The 24145-nt window shown below is 41.7% G+C and overlaps 1 protein-coding gene across 2 annotated transcripts in view; it reads right to left on the bottom strand.

The window, feature by feature from the left end:
- Positions 1-24145, bottom strand: part of LOC147427922 (uncharacterized) — a 132692-nt gene that overhangs the window by 5787 nt on the left and 102760 nt on the right. The window contains exon 9 of one of the 2 annotated variants that reach the window (XM_086496449.1): positions 1889-1936. The exons of the other annotated variant lie outside the window; for it this stretch is intronic. Within the exon in view, the coding sequence (XP_086352575.1) occupies positions 1904-1936 (33 nt within the window). The 3' untranslated portion in view covers positions 1889-1903. Of the gene's footprint in view, positions 1-1888; positions 1937-24145 lie in introns of those variants that run through there. 2 annotated transcript variants of the gene reach the window in all.

Here is a 24145-nt window from a genome sequence, read left to right as displayed (position 1 = left end):
GAATCTAAAGTATCAGAATCATTGAATTGTCGTCCAAATCCTCTTTGCAACTTTTCTTCTATTCTTTACTTGTCCTAATCCAATTCTCTTCTCCAATCACGCTATTGCTTTTGTTTTATGGATTTTATCTTAAGACGTGTTCCATGATAGTAGAGCACCGATCACAAAATTAGCTTTGGATGCTTTATGACAAAAAGAAAGATTTTAATTGTCATGTTGCAATACATTGATGGATGGGGTGATTCCAAAGAGAAGAACGGAATGAAGTGTTTACCGGTTTTCCCTTTAATGACTCAAAGAATTGTAATCTCTTGTTTGTCAACAATAGTTTTGTTGCTACAACCGCCACCAATTGTGCTACTCCCCATTGAGAACCATATGAGGATTTTACTAGTAGTTCTTTCTCCCTTTCTTCCTCACTCAAATCTCCCCAAGTCATTTCCTTGAAGCTTCTTGTTCTCCACTCCATCGAGCTAACTTTCCTACCATCTCCTTCATTCTTCCTCACATTGCTTTCCTCCTTCAAGAGGGATACTTTTAATCACTCCTACCATTATTAACTACCTAAGATCTATGATGCGCTCTTAATCCATCTTCTCAACAATGTTTACACCCTTAGTTATTACCCTAAATCACCCCTTATTGGAAATAAATACAGAACCATTAAAAAAGAAATGAGAGAGGACATTAGAGAGACAAGGCATAATTCTGCCCAAAGAACAACTTAGCAAGTGCATTTCCATTACTTTAAAAAGAGAGCCTAAAATCAAGCAATTCCCAAGATTGGAATTATAATCTTCACTGCATTTCAACTACGGTTTTTACCCAAAAGGAATACAAAAAGGAAACTAAGGAAGGTTAGGTTTTGCCTTGAGGGAAAGGTATGCAAATGGGTGCAAAGGACTTGGACGATATAAGAATGATCTTTTTTGGGAGGGAAGGTTATCAAAAGCACGGAGCTGCTTATTGCAACACAAATTGTTAGATTTTGCTACTTCAAACACGTCTAGAAGGCTAGGAACAGTCGTATTTTCAACAACACCATGGAAACAGCCAGGTTTAGGGAGATAATACAAGACAGCAGGGGGGTAATCCTAGCCTTTGAGAAATGTAAGAACTCTGATGAACGGAACAGGTTAATTGACACCGCAGTACCTTACATTCATAGATAAGGGCTTTGCATTCGCTGCAGGGTAGCTCCCCTACTAGCCGATGTATCAATGACCTCTTAGAGATGTCATGGCTTGGCACGAGCATGACATAAATTTGTATTTTTTTGTGGTTTCCAATATAATCTTCTCACCATTGTGAGTTTTGCCCAAAAAAAAACAATTTTAAAAAGAGCTACTCATCGATTGAAAATAAACTCGAACACGAAACTTTTTTTTTAACAATCTATAGAGTTTCACCATAATCCCTTCACAAAGTAGAAGGTCTTTTCTACTCTCACTAGTACACACTCCCAAAAAAGGCATTGATCTTGGCGTATATTCACTTCATCCAAGGATCAACTTAAAACTTGCAAATATGTGTCCCTGAGTCTTCAACCTCCGTGACCTGGGTCGTGGGTTTGAAGGCGACCAAGCAACCCTATGCGCTCAAAAGAACGTTTGTATCACGTCGCACGAGATATGTACGATTTTCTACAAAAAAAAAACTTGCAAATATGCAAGCAAAAAATTGAAACCCCTCAACAAACCACTGCAAGATTGTCTCTCTCCATCTTTAGAGACAAATCCTCAAGTCACTTTCTTTGCTACAAGGGTGCAACAATAAAAAATTTCGATGACATAGCATCGAAATATTCATCATGCCTAAAAAAACTGCGTATGATCTGTCAAATTTGGCATGTCAAGAACTGAAACTTGTGCCTTGCAAGCTCGTAGATCCTCCAAAATATGATTTACAACATAAACATTGTAATTAATCTCCCAACCTGTGACACCCATCGGCCAAAAAAAAAAAAAGTGAGAATATTGTACCTTCTTGTAGAGCTCAAAAAGAATATTGCATGGCTCAAAGGCTATGATTTCAATAGAGAGGTAATGTCATAAAATCTAATATCTAATATCTAACCAATCCAAATGATTTTCTCATATTAAATTGATCACTTAATGTAGGAGAATAAACGGGAACAAGTGTTAAGATATAGACATGTGCTTATAGATCTATCTCAACACGGGGCCAATGGTAAAGGGGCCCAAATGAGAGATGGTCTATCAAAGAGCAAGGCTAACAAATGGAGCATAAGACCTTAGGGTTAGCTTCATTGAACACTTCCAATAATGTGTGTAAAAGGCCTTTGACCTTAGGTAAGCTAGGGTTGAGCTTGAGGCGCGGGAACCCGACCCAGCTCGAGGTGCTTGTCATGCTTGATGACTAAGGTGCTTGAGGTGCTTGAGATGCTTGAGGTGCTTAATTATTGAGATGGTTGAGGTGCTTGACATGCTTGAGATGCTAGGGTTGCACTTGAGGTGAGAACCCAGCCCAAGCTTAAAGTGCTTATGATCCAAGCTTGTGGTGGGAACTGGGCCTATGCATGAGGGGCTTGAGGTGTCGAAAAGTCAAAGATTCAATTCCTACAAGGAGGGGGCGAGCCCTACATGAGGGGGGATGAGAGAGAACACCCACACACTCACACAAGGCATGCATGGTACAAAGAAAGCAAAAGGGACACTTGTCAAGTTCCTCCTCATGGTGCCCTCATGGTGTGCCTGAAGCCTATTGGTTGGCCACCCAAGGGGTCCAATAATAATTTAGGAGATTTAATTAATTGGTTTAGCATTTATCTATCCCTCTCTCGCAAAGGGGAAAGGGGACACTTGTCTCAAGGCTACCCTTGCTGCTTGTAATGCCTCCTACTTGTGATTGGCTAGGCCTGGAGGGGTCCAATGAGCTTCAAGCATGAGCTACAAGGGGGGGTCGACCCAAGCAAGCTAGGGGGTTGCTTAGGGGGTATACTCACCCACACACACTCACAAACACTCTCATTGTGTGCTATGCAAAGTGCAAGAGCTCCCTCTCCTTCTCCAAGCAAGTAGAGGTTGAGAGCCTACACCAACACTCTTGGATATGGAGTGCAAATCCAACCAAGAGCCATGCTTCAATCCTGAAGCTTGCCATCTCCTTCTTCTTCATTACTATGCTATTATGTATGCTAACAACAAGAGTTATGATAAGTGAGGAACTAATTCTTTCTCCTACAAAATGTTTCTTCTTCCTCTTCCCTACCCTCATTCCCTGCTAGCTCTCTCCACCTTTAAAGGTGTTTGAGGTCTTGGGACTGAGGCTTGGGATAGTTAAAGCTTTCTTCAAGTTTATGTTATGTTTGTGATGCATGAAGATTTCCATCTTCATTGCATCACCTAGGTCACAAGGAACACAAAGATTGTATTGTAACAAGTCTCTCTTAATGGGAGAAATCATAATACAAATGCCTATTGGAGGGGGGACCAGCTCCACATAAATCCGGTCCTCAACTGTTGTCATGTTCTCTAAATTCTCTCTCTTGCAAAAGTATTGTTCATGCCAAGTTAATTAATTGCTATGATTATGTTGCAATCTTCAACTATGTTCACCCGCTATGCTCACAAAGTCATTTCTCAAAAGTACTTTCATTAATTTCCGCTACTCTCAAGTTAAATAGGCCAATTACATTACATTGGTATCAGAGCATTTGGTTTCTCTTTTCTTGCTTAAGAAGAGAGGTCCTTAAGTAGCCTATAAATGTTTGATGTTGTTACTTATATTAGGGTAAGTGGAACTGGGATCTATTATCGGTTTTGTTGAGCCCACTATGTGTGGGATGGTGCACACCTCGGGAGCTTTGGACTTAATATTGGAGTCTTTTTAAACTTACCTACGGCTTTACCATTATTGAGCCATAAGAAGTCCGAAAGGAGCTAGCCCTTGGCAACTCTGCTATGTTAGACCTACTCCTCTACTCTCTATAATTAACCACTTCAAGCCGTGGGTGTAGATACTTAAGAGCCGATTTTCAAAGGCTAAGAGGAGTGGCAACTAAGGTTTTGAATTGCCAAAGCATACACTAAGTACATACATAAATTTTGTTAACATGGCTAACAATAATCAAGAGAGTAGAATGAACATTGATAGATTTGATTTTTCACATGAAGGTGCTAATGATGATGCTCCCATGTTTGTGAATTATCTCGTCACTAGGTTTCAGCAAGCTATGGGCAACCCTGTTTTGCAAGCCGAAGTTACTCAACAACTTAGTGCTTATGGAATTTCCCTTCCTCTCCAAGAGGAGAGAGAGCTTAGGAGGCCTCTTGAAGAGACCCCCAAAAGAAGACTCTCTCCCATTCGAGAGGAGAAATCCAAAGAGCAAGAAAGCAATGAAATTTTAAGTTCCTCTGAAGATGTGGCTCCACGAAGACGGCGGTCTAAACGATCGCCCACTCCTCCCAAGAGGAAAAGATCAACACATGGTCCTTCTCCTCATCACTCTGAAAGGCAAGAGAGGAAACAAAGGAAGAAAAGGGCTAGGAAGAGGTCACCCTCTTCTCCTTCTTCTTCACCTTCCTCCTCTTCTGACGAAAGTTATGGTTATTCTCCTACAGAATACAAGAGGGGAGGACATCGCAAATCATTTCCTGCATGGCGAAGGTCACAAAAGCTAAAGAAGTTCAAGGAGGGAGGAAAGAGTATCTCTTTTCTCACCTATGATGGCACCTTCGGTGCTACCAACAAAGTGTTGGCCTTCATCCAGTAATTTGATGCGGCCTCTAGAGATGAGGGCTTCACAGAGTCCTCTAAGCTACACCATGTAGCTATGCACTTCCAAAAATCAGCTCGTCAATGGTGGGCTAGCCTTCGTGGAAATGGTGAAGCCCCAAAGACATGGAAAACTCTACGAGTTTCCATCATGAAGCAATTCCTTGCAAGCGATGCAAAGGACAAAGTGCTTACCCGAATGGCGCAGCTTGAAGCTCCTCTCCCATGAGTCTATCCACAAATATGTAGACAAGTTTTGGGATTTACATCTCAAGGCTACTGTCTTTCAAAAGATAGACTTTGCCGAGCAAAGGCAGCAATTCTGTGCGGGATTACCTGAAGAGATGGCCGAATACATCAACTCTCAACGGCCTGGTACTATTAGCGAAGTAATCCATCACACCATGATTGCTTCACCCATCAATTTCCATCAAGGGGCTAGACGTAATGTCAAGCCCATGGAAAACAAAGACAAAAATGATGCAAAGGGGAAAACCAATGTTCAAGATACTTCCCAAGTCAATTACAACAACAACAACAATCGGTCCAAGGAGAAGGGAGTTTACAAAGGTAAAAACAAACTCTCTCCTGAAGAGCTTGAAGCTTTTCGCAAGGACCATAAGTGTTTCAAGTGTGGGGAGCAAGGACATGGCTATCATTCTTGTCCCAAGAAGAATACTAGAAATGAGACTCCTAGGGCTTCCACCATCGAAGCTCCAAAAGAGGATGCTCATTGCAAAGGATCATCACTTTCCTATGCTTGGGGAAAGGTAAGAGAGCATGATGCCTTCATCTTGTTTGGCTCTACTCTTAACTTCATATCAATGGAGTTGGCCACCAAGTTGGGCATTCAAGTTTTTGAGATGGGAGATATAGTAGTGGTTGATGGAGCTTTCAAGGGACAACAAGCCTCCGTGACTCCCTTGATTGGGAAGTTGAGGCTTCATGTCCAAAGCTATGTCGACAAAGAAGACTTCTTCATCTCTCCTCTCCAACATGAGGATGTTATCCTAGGGGCACCATGGTTTGATCGCATGGCTGCCAACATGAAGTTCCCTGAAAGGAGAATCTACTTCACCTACTACAGGGGGAAGAACATGTATATAGATGCTAGTGAGTGTGGTCGTACTATTCCACTTGTAAATCCTCTTGCTTTTGATAAGTCAATGAAGAGCTCAGTTTCTGCGTACATGATTTTTGTCAAAGAGTCTCTAAAAGATACTAATGTTTCATCAAATGTAAATAGTAGAAATCAAGAAGAGTTAGACTTGTCTAATTTTCTAAAAGGATTCCAAGATGTTTTCATTGATGATATCCCTATGGACTTACCTCCAAAACGAGGAGATGATGACCATCGCATTGAGCTCCTTCCTGGAAGCTCACCACCTAACAAGCCTCCTTATCGAGTCTCACAAGCTCAACAAGAGGAGATCATGAGGCAAGTACAAGAGCTGGTAGACAAAGGGATGGTGAGGCCTAGTTCCTCTCCCTTTTGTTCTCCAGTCCTTTTAATGCAAAAGAAAGATGGTACATACCGTATCTGTGTGGACTATCGAGCACTAAACCATATCACTATCAAAAACAGATTTCCCGTACCTCGGGTAGAAAATCTGTTTGATAAGCTACAAAGCTCGACCTACTTCAGTAGGATTGACCTTAAGAGTGGCTATCATCAAATAATGATAGTGGATGAAGATATCTTAAAGACCGCGTTTCGCACAACGTTTGGTGTTTATGAATATCTAGTCATGCCTTTTGGCTTGACTAATGCACCAGCTACGTTCAATCGTTTGATGGAGAAAATTTTTAGAACATACCGCAAATTCACTGGAGTGTTCTTTGATGATATCATCATCTACTCCAAGTCTTTGGAGGAACATAAGAAACATCTCCAAGTGATTTTTCAAGCATTGAGGGAGAACAAGCTTTTTCTCAACTAAAAGAAAAGCGAATTCTTCCTACAAGAGATTCAATACCTAGGTCATATTATCTCTAAAGATGGTATCCAAATGGATCCATCAAAGTTAGAGGTAATAAAAGCATGGCCTAACCCAAGAAATCTACATGAGCTAAGAAGCTTTGTTGGTATGTGCGCATACTATAGACGCTTCATAGCAAAATTCTCTCAAGTAGCAGGACCACTACACGACTTAACTAAGAAGAACGTTAAGTTTGTGTGGACTGCTAAGGAGCAAAATGCTTTTGAAAAGCTCAAAGAGAAGCTTACTTCCCAACCAATCCTCGTGCTTTCGAATCTCTCAAAGCCATTTGAGGTTTAATGTGATGCTTGTGGTGATTGCTTTGGAGCAGTTTTGCTTCAAGAAGGGCATGCCATAGCATATGATAGCCGAAGGCTCAATATTGATAAACGAGTCTTGGGCATTTATGAGAAAGAGCTTTTAGCTGTTCTACATGCCCTAGACACATGGAAGCACTACCTATTGGGGACTCCATTTATCCTACGAACCGACCACCAAAGTCTCAAGTATTTCATGACGCAAACCAAGCTTTCCGACAAACAAATGAGGTGGGCAAATTTTCTTTCGCAATTTAATTTCCATATTGCTCACATAGCTGGTAAGCACAATCAAGTGGCCAATGCACTTTCACGACGACCCAAAGTTAATGCGGTGTCTATAGCTACTCACAATGATCTATCCTCTATGATAGATGAGTATGCTACTGACCCTGACTTTAGAGACATAATGTCAGCCCTTGCTTTGGGGAAGAAAGAGGAACCATTCACCTTGCAGGATGGTTAACTTCTCCACGGCAATAGGCTATGTGTTACCCATTCCCTTCGTGAGAAAGTTATGTATGAATCCCATGCTCCTTCATATACAGGGCATAGAGGTATTCAATCTACTCTCCGAGGAGTAGATACGTACTTCTATTGGCCTACCATGAAAGTGGACATACAAGAGTATGTTTCAAAATGTGTAGTATGCCAAAAGACCAAGTATGATAGAGGGAAGCAACCTGGATTACTCCAACCATTGCCTATTCCAAATTCACCGTGGGAGAGTATATCCATGGATTTCATCTTTGGATTACCCAAGTCTATCCATGGGAATACAGGAATATGGACAATAGTTGACAGGTTTACCAAGCAAACACATTTTATTCCTATCAAAAAGACTATTAAGGCACATCAAATGGCAACTCTCTTCATATCTCAGATTTTCAAGCACCATGGATTACCCACATCCATCGTGTCAGATAGAGATCCTAGAATGACCAGTAATTTCTGGAAAGGTCTCTTTGAAAATCTAGGAACAAGATTGAATTTCTCTTCGGCCTATCACCCACAAACAGATGGCCAAAGTGAGATAGCCAATCTCACGATATTCGATCTACTCAAGACTTATGTTACCGAAGTAGATCAATGCTCACAATGGGAAAAGTACTTACCTCTTGTAGAGTATGCCTACAATAATATTGTACATACTTCTACGGGAAATCACCTTTTGAGATCATTGAGGGAAGACCTAAAAGTCCCTTGCTACTCGAAGTACATGGGAAGATCTTCGCCGCCGATGAGTATAGCCGTGACCTACAAGAATCTTTTCAAAAGATTAGGGGGGCTATATCCATCTCTCAACAAAGGCAAAAAGCTGTTGCTGATAAACACAGAAGAGCCTTAATGTTCAAAGAAAATGATTGGGTCTTACTCAAGTTTCCTAAGGCTCGATTAAGGCAAACGACGGGCAAAAATCCTACGGGCCATCAAAAGTATTATGCTAAACTAGCAAAAAGATACTATGGTCCTTTCCAAATCTTGAAGCCCATCAATGAGACGGCTTATCAACTCAAGTTGCCCAACCACTGGCTCATACAGAATACCTTTCATGTAAGCCTACTTAAGCCCTACAAAGGAGAGCTACCAATTGAACCAATTATTGAAGACCCTCCCGAAGTTGAAGACCAAGAAGAGGTGCTACAACCCGAAGCTGTTCTTCGGCATGAAGACAAGGTACTACGACATGGTAAGATTATCCGACGGTATCTTATTAAGTTCAAAAATTATCCTTTTGAAGATGCTAGATGGATGCAAGGAATACAGCTTAAGGATAATATGAACCTTGTCAATGCTTACAATGCTACATTAGAGTAAGCAAATGTACAAATTTCTTTTAAATGACTCATGTTTTTGTCTTATAAGACTAGTCCTCTTTTTAATTGTGCACAAATTAAACTAGTATGCATGCTTAGAATCATGTTTGTGATGACGACGTCTCTCAAACACCAACTAGAATTTGTCACTCTACTTTGGGAGAATGAAATGGACTAAAGAGCAGACATGCTTGCGGCAACTATGTCTCCCAAGCACCAAATGGATTAGTCATCCATCTTAGAAATATGTCGTAGGGTAAAAAGGGATCCTCTATCCGCTAAGTAAAATTGACTAATGACTAAGGCTTTATCTCTTCTACCTCATAGTCGAGGACGACTATGATTTCAAGAGAGAGGTAATGTCATAAAATCTAATATCTAATATCTAACCAACCCAAATGATTTTCTCATATTAAATTGATCGCTTAATGTGGGAGAATAAACGGGAACAAGTGTTAAGATATAGACATGTGCTTATAGATCTAAACCAACACGGGGCCAATGGTAAAGGGGCCCAAATGAGAGATGATCTATCAAAGAGCAAGGCTAACAAATGGAGCATAAGACCTTAGGGTTAGCTTCATTGAATACCTCCAATAATGTGTGTAAAAGGCCTTTGACCTTAGGAAAGCTAGGGCTGAGCTTGAGGCGCGCGCGGGAACCCGACCCAACTCGAGGTGCTTGTCCTGCTTGTCATGCTTGATGACTAAGGTGCTTGAGGTGCTTGATGATTGAGGTGCTTGAGATGCTTGAGGTGCTTAATTATTGAGATGCTTGAGGTGCTTGACATGCTTGAGATGCTAGGGTTGCACTTGAGGTGAGAACCTAGCCCAAGCTTAAGTGCTTATGAGCCAAGCTTGTGGTGGGAACTGGGCCTATGCATGAGGGGCTTGAGGTGTCAAAAAGTCAAAGATTCAATCCCTACAAGGAGGGGGCGAGCCCTACATGAGGGGGGATGAGAGAGAACACCCACACACTCACACAAGGGATGCATGGTACAAAGAAATCAAAAGGGACACTTGACAAGTTCCTCCTCATGTTGCCCTCATGGTGTGCCTGAAGCCTATTGGTTGGCCACCCAAGGGGTCCAATAATAATTTAGGAGATTTAATTAATTGATTTAGCATTTATCTAGCCCTCTCTCTCAAAGGGGAAAGGGGGACACTTGTCTCAAGGCTACCCTTGCTGCTTGTAATGCCTCCTGCTTGTGATTGGCTAGGCCTTGAGGGGTCCAATGAGCTTCAAGCATGAGCTACAAGGGGGGGTTGACCCAAGCAAGCTAGGGGGTTTCTTAGGGGGTATACTCACCCACACATACTCACAAACACTCTCATTGTGTGCTATGAAAAGTGCAAGAGCTCCCTCTCCTTCTCCAAGCAAGTAGAGGTTGAGAGCCTACACCAACACTCTTGGATATGGAGTGCAAATCCAACCAAGAGCCATGCTTCAATCCTGAAGCTTGCCATCTCCTTCTTCTTCATTACTATGCTATTATGTATGCTAGCAACAAGAGTTATGATAAGTGAGGAACTAATTCTTTCTCCTACGAAATGTTTCTTCTTCCTCTTCCCTATCCTCATTCCCTGCTAGCTCTCTCCACCTTCGAAGGTGTTTGAGGTCTTGGGACTGAGGCTTGGGATAGTTAAAGCTTTCTTCAAGTTTATGTTATGTTTGTGATGCATGAAGCTTTCCATCTTCATTGCATCACCTATGTCACAAGGAACACAAAGATTGTATTGTAACAAGTCTCTCTTAATGGGAGAAATCATAATACAAATGTCTATTGGAGGGGGAACCGGCTCCACATAAATCCGGTCCTGAACTGTTGTCATGTTCTCTAAATTCTCTCTCTTGCAAAAGTATTGTTCATGCCAAGTTAATTAATTGCTATGATTATGTTGCTATCTTCAACTATGTTCACCCGCTATGCTCACAAAGTCATTTCTCAAAAGTACTTTCATTATTTTTCGCTACTCTCAAGTTAAATAGGCCAATTACATTACACGCTTTAATTGACTCTCATAGATAAAGACCCTACGTTGTTCGCGAGGTGTCTCCCCTTTTAGTTGATGTATAAGTGACCTCTAAGAGATGTCATGGCTTGGCATGAGCATGGCAAGGATATGTAATTTTTGTGTGATTGATAATATAATCGACTCACCATTGTGAGTTTTGCCCCAAAAAAAAAAAAAGGGACATTGATCGAGCCGTTTGCAAAGAGTGCATTTCTTGCATCCTTTGTTTAGAGTTAGATTCTCAAAGATGTTAATGCGCTCTCTCTCTCTCTCTCTCTCCCTCTCCGATTGAGATAATCAATAACTACAACCTACAAGAAACAACTTTTACGGAATCAAAAATAAAGAGGGATGCAACATAGAACATTCTAATTGAGTGAAAAGTGGGCCCTTCCATAGGGAAGGGTACTATTTCCTAGTGCATATCTTTTACAAGAATAGGGGCCTTCAATTCCTAATACTGAAGTTGTCTCCATTTTTCCACTCTTTTATTGGTTGTTGTTCTTGTTGCCAAGGCTTGAAGGGAGCTACCCAGCAAAATGCATCAGTACCTAGTAGATGTTGCATAAGGGGGAAGCCTATTATCTCCATCACCTCAAAGAAGAGCTCCTCCACCATGCCACCCATCACGAGAAGACAATTAGCAAGATACCATGAAAGACCACACCTCCACCACCAAGGGACCCAACACTCAGTGGCACCCGGTTCCACCATGGAAAATAGGCCCTGCCACTAGCTATCCACACCTCCACCACCAAGGGGACCCAACACTCAGTGTCCCCCGGTGCCACCATGGGAAATAGGCCCTGCCACCATTGGCTATCCGCCACATTGGAGACCCAACAAGAGTAAAACAAGGCGCTATTGCAGCAGCACAAAACCGTCCACACCTTGGATGTGCGCGCTTTCACTCTGGAAACGTGGGAACATGCCGCCACCGAAAAATCAAGGGGGCAAGAGAGGAAGAGATCTGACAGCAGCAACGCTGCCAGCCAACCAGCATCTCCCAACCCGGAGCATCGCCTTGATGCAGGGGCAAATGCCACGCAGTTGCTACCAACACTTTCGAGCATTGTCCTTCTCTCCCCTACAGGGGGCCCACCCATGAGGCATGCACAAAGTTGAGCAAACGAAACATGTTTCGTGAAGAATACAACAAGGTTTAGCATGTCAATATTGGTTGAATTTGTGATTACAAGCTTTAGTGTAGGTCAAAACATTCTCCACAAAACTTCAGAAAATACATGAAGACTAAAAGACACTTATAATTTATATGCTAGTTCCCATTTTCAATGATACAGGATGTGTGTGTTCTCTAAATTAGATGGGCAACTTAATGTACTCCCCTGTCATTGACAATACCTAGGGCAAAGGGGACATATTAAGAGCCTTCATCATCAGGCTGGGTGGATTTTTTCTGTGCTACTCTATTTTGAGCAAGAAGAGGCACATTCCATAGCAGCAATGAAGACTATGCTTCACATGACCACATCCTTATATATGGTAAGTAACCATATGTTGAGCCAGCAGAGGATCACACCCGCATTTTTTCTCACACCCATCATTATGTAACCATTGATTGTAATAAATGTCTTTCCGACATTAATTTTGATTTGAGCCATTCATTAAGTAACGGGACTCAATTGAGTTTCCAGCTTGTAATCCCGACGTAATTTCACCTGCTGATGTAAATAATTAGAGATGTTTTCACCTCCAAGGCTGAGGTATATAAGCCAAAGTTTTGTAACCTAAGGGAGGATTCAATTATTAATCAAGGTGAGTTTTTGAGCGTCGTGACTGTGTCTGAGAGAGAGAGAGAGAGAGTCTTATCTCCTTGCTACACGAGCTACGGGGCTGCCATTGGAGAAGCGACACCGCCATTGTGTTAGCAACGGTGAGAGCTACGCACAGATACCAAGAGTGCGCGCTATCGGCTTCTACGTGTGGTAAGTTCCTACGAGCTTCGGTGTGAGTTTTCTTCCAACTCGTGTGTCGGAATAGAGCGTGCAGCATATCTATAGAACCACAACGAGTAGAGCTACACATTAGTACCATCGGGGTCAAGTTTCGGTCACCTGTATTTTTCGGACTGTCTTCATACGCGTTTACCGCACGGAGTGGTTATAGGTTGATTTTGCAGTTCAAGTCTTTAGGGTGTTGTTCTTACCTAGTGCATAGACTTCCCCTTGAGTTTGAGATCGATTCGATGATTCTAGATCCTGTTTCGTATAGCATTCGTTCGTAGTACGGATTTCAGTCACTTGCGTGTTTTAGAACTTAGATTTGATTTCCTTAGTAGTGATTGTCATTAGAAGGTCGAGTAGGTGATTTGACACCCACCTAGTTGTTTCCATGCGCCTGCGGGTCAAGCTTCGTCCTCGTCTGACAAATTCTGTTGTTGGTTGAGTTCTCGCTATTTAGCTTCCGCTAGCGGCGTAACCGCCTTAACATTTGGCGCCGTTGCCGGGGACGAGAGCCCTAAGTAGGTGACCTTAGACTAATCCTACGAGGTGAGTCGTATAAACTACTTTGTATACTTTAGTTAGAAAAGATCTAGGAGTGGTGGACTCCGAAGGTCTCGAGAGATACTAGGAAGTGGGGTATTCCTGGGTCTTCCGTGTTGACAGTATTTTTAGTTTAGCTTAGATTAGATTGTTTTTGATGGTGTTTAAGTGGTTGTTGACATAAAAAGCATTTGCTACTCCTTGTGTGGTAGTAAATCTCTTTATATTTTCAATTGCAAAAAATCCATTTTATGATTAGAAGTAGCTTAGGTAGGGCCTGATTTGATCCTGATCTAGAGCTATCAATTGGTGTTCTATTTGCTTGATGTGTTTGATTGCATGTTAGATCACTGAAAAAGTCTCTTTGGTAGTGAAATATGCAATAAACAAAGTTCAGAAAAATTTTCTGTGTAACTGATTGTTGCTGAGCACTTAAAAGAGCTATTGGAAGAGTTCTGTGCTGAAAAACTGGAAATCTGCAACTTTAGACATCATACGCGTATGATGTCTTAGGACCTAAACAGAGACTAAAATTGAAATTTTGACATTGCCAGAGTGTTTAGAAGGGGGGTTTTACCCTAAGATCAACTTAAAACAAGAGCATTAACACTCAAAGAAACCCAAAAAAGACAAGTCGGAGTCCAAGAAACGCAAAGAATAGGAAATTTTGGATTCAGATCTTGTTTTTACATTCAAACCTGACAAAAACACTTGAAACTCAATTATAAACATTGGAGAAGGCTTAAAACCAAAAATAGTCAAAATCTGGGACAAAAGACATCATACGCGTATAATGTCTTTTGGCACATCCACTGCTTATTTTTTGAAATCTGACCTGACAAGATTGTTACAAACACTGTGGGAAGCATAAATATCAAGTTTGGACCCAAATTGATGAAAAAGACATCATACGCGTATAATATCTTTGACCTAATTTTGGACATATTTTGATACTTTGCTAACACAGATCCATTGTAATAGCTCTCTAGAGGTTATATTTCAAGTTTCATCCCATTTGGATAACAATTGACCCAAAAACAAGTCAAAAGCAGAAAATTGCCAAGAAAAGCCTGAACTAGCCATAACTTGCTCAAACAGAGTTCAAACTGAATTTTGTGAGTGAACAGAGCATAAAGGGGTCACTGAGAGTGAGCATAACCAAAATAGTCAAAATCTGTGAAAAAAGACATCATACGCGTATAATGTCTTTTTCAGCATAACAGTAACAAAATTCTCACCTGATGAAACAGAAGATGTCTAACTGACAAGATTAAACAATTGACCAAGTATCAGTCAGTTTGGATCAATTCTGACCACAAAAACTTGGGAAAAACAAATTGCCGAGACAGAAAAGTTACAGTCCTTTAGGGGAATTGATGAATTTGAGATCGGGCAGGAATCTCCGGAATAATCAACCAAAACAAGGGGAACCAGCAAGTGTCATATCAACCGAGGGAAGTGTAAACCAAAGTTGGGTGCAACCATTAGAGCCGATCTTTGAAGGAAGTGTCTCTGATACTTCTTCGGAGAGATCTTACGAGATTTTCACCGAAAACTTGGAACACTTGAAGCTGAACAACAGAGAAAATATGGCAGCAGGATCATCAAACCCTTCCGCCACCATGAAGCTATTGTTCATAAAATACCAGTACGACAATGAGCAAGGTGCCAAGATCTACAAAGATGGAATGGACCGCTATTGTGTAAAGATAGAAGAAAGACCTAGTGAGTTCAAGGACTTAGTGCCTGTGAGCTATAGCGGAGATAGATATCTAGATGACGAGGGTACCATGTACTTGGTAGTCCTAAACCCTAACATTGTGGACAAGTGGGGATTGATGGGCACCAAAGCCAAAATAGATGAAGAACTCGAGGAGAAAGCACCAATAATGAACTTCCCTAATGCGAGGTTAAGAAGAGAGAATGAAACTACAAGGATCAACACTGATAACATCTATGTGGGGCTGTACAAATATAATAATGGGGAGCAAGATCTCTATTATAGATGTGAAGAACCCTACACCAGAGAGTTGACAGACAAAAAAAGACTCTATGTCTTTACCTACACAGAGGGATCGGAAGTGAAAATTGCCGCTTACGATAAGTATGGCAGGCAATACTCAACAATGGGCAAGAAAGAATTAGAAGGATATACATACTTTGGGGGACCACTACATCAGTATTATGTTACTTCTAGCTCACATAGACCAGCACCAACAAATGGAGTGCAAAACTCAATGACAACAGGAGGACAAAGAACTCAGGTTGCTGACTCTTTCAGTCAACCTTGGGACTCGAAGCTCGGACCAATGGGATCATTACATTCCAGAGAGTCAATGGAGACGAATCGAGGTAGTGCAGTTCCAATCCCCACCTATACCACTCCAGGTCCAAGTTTGAAGCTGAACCATCACATTTACCTCCTAGTAGTAGATTCAGGGCGGGGGAACCGACAAGGGTAACCCATGAAGTCCATGATGCTAGAGAAAGCTTTAGCCGAGACACAGGAGCAATGAGATTGGTAGCAGATCATAGACGTATGAGACCATCTCAAGTAGCCAAGTGTATGCCAAAGAAGTATGGTGGTTCAGGAGATCCGTATGCACATGTGTCACTCTTTAAGCAAGTCTTAAGAGCTGAGCAGATAACAGATTTCCATACACAATACGAGGGATTTGGTCTTACTCTAGAAGGTACTGCATTGACATGGTTTCAACCAATGAACATAGGGGGATTCCATGACATTGACCATTTGCTAAGAGAGTTTGCTGAGGAATTCTCAAAACGAGGGATTAAGCACAATACGGTCTCACAAATATATGCTTTTAAACAGAGAGAACACGAAAAAGTGAAGGAAGCTTCACTTCGCTTCAAACAATACATTGAGAGATGTCCAGTACGTGAACGACCACAAGATGACAGACTATCTGTTCTCTTTATTGAGGGACTGAGGAACGACACTCTCAAGAAGGACTTGCACTTGAAAGCTTGTACAAGTTTCGAGCAAGTAACGAGAGAGGCATTGTACTTAGTGGATAACTGTACGGTTTATGGAGAGGTGTCAGCGGATACAGATTTTGCATCCAGTAGCTCCTCCTCCGTAGCGAGCGAGACTACCACTAAAAAGAATGTTCAAACAACAACCATGCCAAATGTAGAGCAAATGATAGAAGATGCTCTAAAAAGGATGGCACCATACCAAAAACCATTGCCAAAAACACTGAAATGGTGTGCTATTGAACAAAAATGGACAAATCATCCAACAGAGGAGTGTTATTACAACAAAGGGTATGTAAGGGAGCGCCAGTATGCACCTCCTGCTCAATTAGCACCACCTCAAATACATCCAGTACCTCGATACCCAACGGGAAATGTACCAGGACCTATGGGGATAGAAAGACCGCAACCGGTATTGGGACAACAACCACCTTTACCAGGAGCAAGACCAGTGGGCATTAGATATGCACCAACCTTAGAGAATCAGAAGAACAAGCCTTAGTGCCTGTTCAAGCCTATTATGAAGAATCGGGTGCACACATGTCTCCGACAGTGTATTACCCACCAGAAGAACCAAAACAACCAGAACCATGGGGCATGATGGGGAATGTTGGAATACCAACAATTACAAGTGCTTCTGATGAAGAGAGATACAATTTGGACGCAAGAACCTTGATGTTCATAGCTCATGGAGGGTTAACAGGACAAAGACCATCCTATCCACAAAGGACGAATCAAGCGGGACCAAGACCAGCACTAGGACCCTGTTACAAGTGTGGAGGTGACCATCTGATGAATGTTTGCCCACATACGGAAATCATTAGAATTAACGCTTATTGCACTGAGTGTGGGGTTACTCACTTCATTGAGGATTGTTCAAAGAATCCAAACAAAGTGCAAAAGACGACATTGAATATGCTAGAAACTATTCCTACCAGCAGTGGGTCTGAAAATGAAACTCTGATACCAACGCAAGTTGTTACTAGAGCTCAAGCTAAGAAAACCACTAGAGAACCTGAGAATGGAAAGTTAGCGACTGAAGTGGTTAGTCAAGGACCGCGGAGTCAGAAAAACACATGGAAAGCTAGAAAAGCACGCATGAAGTTGAGAAAAGAACGTGAAGACGCTATTCTAGCTGAGGAACTAAAGCAAACTAAAGCTAGATTAGAAAAACTTGAGAGTCAAAACGGGAAACGAGAGATGAGCCCGGAAAGAACGAAACAAAAGAGTATCAAAGAAACAACGAGCTTAAGCTCAGGGGGATCAGTGCTAGTCGACAAAGTACACGAACCATTGGACGCACTGATGAGAGCTTACGAAGCTAGGTTAAAGAACAACCAAACACAAGAACAGAGGTGGATGACATACCCAAACGCGGAATTGGAAAAGCAGAGACTTGAAATGTGCCAGAGAATGATCGAGACTGCACAAGCCTTATTAGAACCACCAAAAGAAACAATGAATTGTGGAAAGGAAAACCCAATTCAGCAAGAGACTATCGTTTCACGGGTAGCTGAAAAGACTCCCAGTGCACAAAAGCCTGAAAATACACAAAAGGATGACCGCATAGTATTGAACACAACCGATCAGGAGATAGAGAGTTTTCATCCAGTCATACAGAGGTCTTACGGAAGAGATGAGGATTACAATGAATTTTGGAAACAAGTGAGAGAGGCAAACTTTGCAAACGAGCTAAGTTGCCAAGCTAATCAGACAAATTGGGAAAAGGACATCAGGAATCCTCCCATAGTGGAATTTGAGGCAGGATCTCAAGTGGACTTGGATCTGCAATCTTACTGGGGAGATGGGGGCTCTGTTAGAACAATGGAGAGCAAACCTCATTCACTGAAAACCTTACCTTCATACTTAGGAGAGTATGAAGCAAAATCCGAGATTAGAGCACTTCCCTCACGAAAAATCTCATCAGAAAAAGTCATGGACTCGCAAGGATTGATAGAGATTTTGTCAACACCAGTGACATGCACTATCACTCTAGCTGAGCTTTTGAGGCTAAGACCACATATGTGGACCACTGTAGGAAAATGCTTGGAGAAATTCGGGATAAAAGATCCAACATCGAGATTGCAAGAGAGCATAGAGGAGCTGAGCAAGCCACAAAAGAACGCTAAGCCTGTACCCTTAAACAAGGTCGGAGAGTATTGCGAAGGTGAAGAGGGGAATACAACCTTACCAGTTGAATTCCAAGGAGTGAAGACGATGGCAATACTAGACAGCGGAGCTGGGGTAGCCATTGCTACAAAAGAAATCTGGAAAAAATGGGGGAAACCAGCAATAAGGAAGACTAGGTTGAAACTCCAATTAGCAGATGGACACATGGAGAAACCTATGGGGTTATTAGAGAAAGTTGTAGTGACTTCTTGCGGCATTGAATACGAACATACTTTTGCTATTGTCGATTTTGGCAAGGAGAATAACTATGATATCATACTGGGAAGACCATTCATGAGACAGTTGAAAATGGTCCAAGATTGGGGCTACGATCACATATACTTGAGAAATATGGAAACCACTACACGTGTGAACCTGAAAGACCATAGCTACAAAGATGTGAACCGAACACCGGTAGAGGAGTTTGATTCAGCTACTTTGGCGGGATCCGAATTTCCAGCTTGGTTAGGTAAACCCAAGGAGTTATGGATGTGTGGAGCTTCGAAATGTGGAAGTCTGAAACGAGAAGAATGTGTTTTAGAAAGGGCTATCGAAGACGAAACTTATGTAGAGAACCCTTTCCAGAGGACACGTTTGAACCATTAGAATGGACACACATTCTAGCAACCCTAGATGTTTGTGCAATTCCGGATGGTCCCACAACGAAATTTTGCGACAAGGACGGGTACGACGTGGTTCCGTATTTCATGTTGAGAACTGTACTCAAAAAAGAAACTGAAAAGAACGATACACTGGAAAAGGAAGATGAAGAAGAGGTGTTTCACGACATTCCCGATCATCCAGAGTGGGGAAATGAAGCAGACAACGAGTCAACGGACAATTCAAGCGGAAACGAAGAAACTATAACGGATGTCCGATTTTATGATTTTCCGAACCAAACTAAACAACGCCAGAAACACTATAGAGCAAAGAAAAAAACAAAAGGGGTTAGAACCAATCCGATGCCTAGAATAAGAGGAAAAAATCAATTCCTAATGCTAGTAAAGGCTGAAGATTGTGTTAAGGATAAGATTTCTGAAAGAATGAGAGGCAGTGATCAAAAGAGCTTACGAAAAGACAAAAGAGGCTCAAGAAATCAAGTTCAAAAGAATGGAACGAAAACTGAAACAGAAAAATCAGAAAAGAACAAGCGCAACAGAGAACACACGGAGTCCAAGTTAGAACGTAGAAACAAGTACAGAGAGCTCAAGAAAACTCTGAAGGAAGTTTGGACGACAGAAATTGAGAGTGGAGAGGACGAAAACGCCAAAATCAAGGAAAACATGGATGTTCCCTCTCACTATAGGAAATTCACAATAGAGGATAGGAAGGTGATATTAACCCCACCTATTCGAGAGAGGAAGGAGAACGAATCTTATGACGGACCGGAGGATGCAAAAAAAGTTGATTTAGCAGCTCCAGGTGAGCCACCTAGACCGGTGTACATAGCCACAGATTTGTCTCCAGGCGAGGAAGAGAGACTTTTGAGTCTTCTCAGAGAGTATAGGGATGTGTTTGCATGGTCTTATAAGGACTTAAAGGGAGTTGACCCATCGATATGCCAACACACAATCCCACTGAAACAAGACGCAAAGCCTAGCAGACAGAGACCATACACATATAATGATACGTTTGCTAAGCGAATCAAAGAAGAGATAGATAAGCTAATGGAAGCTGAATTCATATACGAGATTGAACACACTGATTGGGTATCTCCGATTGTGGTAGTACCTAAGAAGAACGGAAAACTCCGAGTGTGTGTCAACTTAAAGAAAGTGAATGCTGCAACAATCAGGGACAATTATCCCCTGCCGATAACTGATCATGTTCTAGAGCGTGTATCAGGGAAAACAGCATACTCCTTTCTTGATGGTTTTTCAGGATATAACCAGCTAGCCATAGCACTGGAAGATCAACATAAAACAGCTTTTGCAACGGAGTGGGGAATTTATGCTTATCGGGTTATGCCTTTTGGTCTAACCAATGCTCCCGCAACCTTCCAGAGGCTGATGACGCATGCTTTCAAAGAATACTTAAGGCTGTTTCTAGAAATCTACATGGATGACTTATGTGTACATTCTCTACTGAGAGATGAGCATCTAGAACACCTAAGAAAAGTATTTGAGAAATGTAGGACATATCGCATTTGTCTCAATCCTGAGAAATGTGTGTTTATGGTCCGACAGGGCAGAATTCTGGGACATATTGTCTCACAAAACGGAATATCCACGGATTTAGAGAAGATAAAAGTTATAGTGGATATGCCTAGACCAACCAATGCGAAACAAGTACAGAGCTTTATGGGACATTGTGGATATTATAGACGATTCATTTACATGTACGCTATAATAGGCCAACCACTTTACAGGCTAATAGTGAACTTTGAATGGACAGAGGAGTGTGAGGAATCATTCAAGAAATTGAAAGAGGCACTCATTACTGCTCCAGTCTTGAAATCACCAGATTGGGAGAAGATATTCCATGTGCACATAGATGCTTCGGCATATGCAATAGGATGCATTCTGGCTCAGCCAGAAGAAGGAAACATGGATTTTCCTATCTGTTACGCCAGTCGACAGCTCAACCATGCAGAGAAGAATTACACCACAACAGAGCGAGAGGGATTAGGAATGATATATGCTGTGAAGAAATTTCGGCATTATCTTCTAGCCAACAAGTTTGTGTTTTTTACGGATCACCAAGCCTTGCTCTACCTAGTGAATAAACCATGCAATACCGGGAGAATAGTGAGATGGTTCATTATCTTACTGGAATTCGACTTCACGGTAGTAGTAAAGAAAGGAAAAACACATCTTAGAGCTGATCATCTTTCGCGATTGACGAATGGAGAAGACCCTATAGGAGTAGATGACGACATGCCAGACGCGTACTTGTTCAACATAGAAATGATACCGAGTGGTCTCAAAATGTCGTTGACCTATTAACCTATGGAGGAGAGTTCGATAGAAGAGAATACAACCTGAAACATATTGCTATTCAGCAATCCAAGAATCTTCAATTGATTGCAGGAAGGTTGTATCAATTGGGAAATGATCATGTTTTACGACTATGCATCAATCCTGAGGAATATAATATATATCTGTGCGAAGCACATGTTCAGGAATGTGCATTTCATTGTTCAAGAAGGAACACATATAGGAATTTGTTACAATTGGGAGTCTATTGGCCAGGAATGAAAGAAAGCGTACATGAATATGTCACTGTATGTATTGTATGTTCATCAAAACCGCCAGCCGAGTATTCGACATTATATCAGATAATGATCGCTCCAGAATGGAGTCAGTATATTGTTGAATATCTCACAAATAGAACTTTCCCAGAAGGAACGTCAAAAGCTCGTCAGAAATCTGTAGAGACAGAAGCTAGAGATTACGCTTTAATAGGAGATCAACTCTATAAGAGAGGTAAAGACAACCAGCTTAGGATTTGCGCATCAGAGTCTGAGTATGTGATAATCCTGGAGCAAGCTCATGGAGGAGTAGGTGGAGGCCATTTCTCAGGTGATAAGACAGCAAAACTTGTCTTAGCCGCAGGAATATGGTGGCCAACATTACATATGGACGCTGAGGAATACGTTAAACGGTGTGATGACTGTCAGCGGACCAAAGTACCACTTAAAAGAGATGATATGCCGCTTAGACCAATGATGGGGGCAAGAGCTTTTGCAAAATGGGGGATTGATTATGTCGGACCCATTTCACCTCCTGCATATAAGACTCATGCACAATACATCATTGTGGCTACAGACTATCTAACAAAGTGGGTCGAAGCAAAGGCAACTCAAAAAGCAGATGCCAGGACCACGGCACAATTTCTGTATGAATACGTCTTTGTACGATATGGATTGCCAATAGAAATTGTGAGTGATCGAGGCACACATTTCATAAATGAAGTGATAGAGATCCTTCTAGATGAATTCATGGTAATCCATAGGAAATCAGCCCCGTATCATCCACAAGCAAACGGACAAGCTGAAGCAACAAACAAAACCATATGCACGGTCCTCACGAAGATTGTATCTAAGTCGAGAACTGACTGGGACCAAAAGTTGCATTCAACATTATGGGCATATAGGGTGCGTATAAAACATCCATAGGAACGACCCCATATAACATGGTTTTTGGGCTAAATGCTATCTTACCAATAGAATTCTTGATTTCAACCTTAAGGGTGGCTAAGGATCTAGAGTGGACAGGGCACGAGCTCTCTGATAGAATAGATGACCTGGAAAAGCTAGATGAGCTTCGCCTAAAAGCAGTAGCTTCTATCTACGCTCAAAAAAGGCGACAAAAGGAATTTTTTGATAAGCATGTGCGGACTAAAGAGTTTAAAGTTGGGGACTATGTCCTAGTTTACACTCTGAAACAGCATGCTAAGAAGCTTAAAAAGCGAGGGATGGGACCTCTGGTGATTAAAGATCTATCACCAAGTGGAGCCGTCAAGCTTGCTACATTAGACGGAGAAGAAATGCCCAATTGGATTAGTGGATGCAGAGTGAAAAAGTATCTGTTGCCGCTAACACAAGACATGCTTCTCAAAATACATCAAGAAAAGCTGCGTGTCCAGAAAAAGAAAAAGATTGTGGAGGAAGCGCAAGCCGAGGCGAAGGAAAGAATGGAGAAAAGAAGACTACTGCGTCAGAAACAGCGCAATGAAGGAGCAATACGAATAAACGCAGTTAGTATAACAGAAATGGATAATGACAAAGAAGAACCCATCATTGAATGCAAAGTAGGAACCAACCAAATCAAAGCCAGAGCACTATTGGATTCAGGAGCTCAAGCTAACCTACTTTCACTCAGTTTGTATAGACAATTGACAAATGACACTAAACTACAAACTGCCAAGCAAGAGTTAAAGAGTTACTCTGAGAATTCAATCAAAACTGTCGGATGCACAGTTTTACATATACAGATTAACCAATATGTGTATCCTCATATGTTTTACGTGGTTGAAGACCAAGCTACACAACATCCATTATTGCTAGGACAACCATGGCAGAAAATACAATGCAATGATTGACTGGAGTTCTAAATCAGTGCTTATCAAATACGAAGGTGAAAGTCAATCAGTTAAGTTCACCAAAGGAGCAGAGCCAACTCCAAAGGAAGAATCCACGGACAAGGGCAAACAACAAACAGAGAAAAAGAAGAAGCAATGGCAACCAAAAGTTTCTATACAACCGGATTACTCTTCGACGAGGAATTCTCAACAGTGGATAAGGAAGACAAGCAATAATATAACAGCTCAACTTGGGAAAAAACGGAGTCAACATTGGTATGGAGACCAAAAAAGGTGGTGCCAGAAAAAACAAACAGAGTCTTCAATACCAGACAACAGAGTGATCCCCGACAATCAAGGACAGTGAAACAGATCTGGATTCCAAAGAAGTTCATGACGGCACAAAGCTACAGCAAGCAAATTTGGATCCCAAAGATTTGTAAACAGGAACTCCCTTCAAGACAATCAACGGAAACTCCTAGGTATTTCAAGGCGAGGAAATCAACACACAGAACAAAGCAGGTTTGGGTCGCAAAGAGTTTGTGGCAAGCACAAGCAAAGCGGAAGCAGATTTGGATTGTGAAAAAA

This window comes from Adiantum capillus-veneris, chromosome 23, assembly GCF_014529385.1.
Source record: "Adiantum capillus-veneris isolate H3 chromosome 23, ASM1452938v2, whole genome shotgun sequence".
NCBI lineage: Eukaryota > Viridiplantae > Streptophyta > Polypodiopsida > Polypodiales > Pteridaceae > Adiantum > Adiantum capillus-veneris.
Note: the sequence above shows the minus strand (reverse complement) of the source record. Positions and strands in the feature narration are given on the sequence as shown.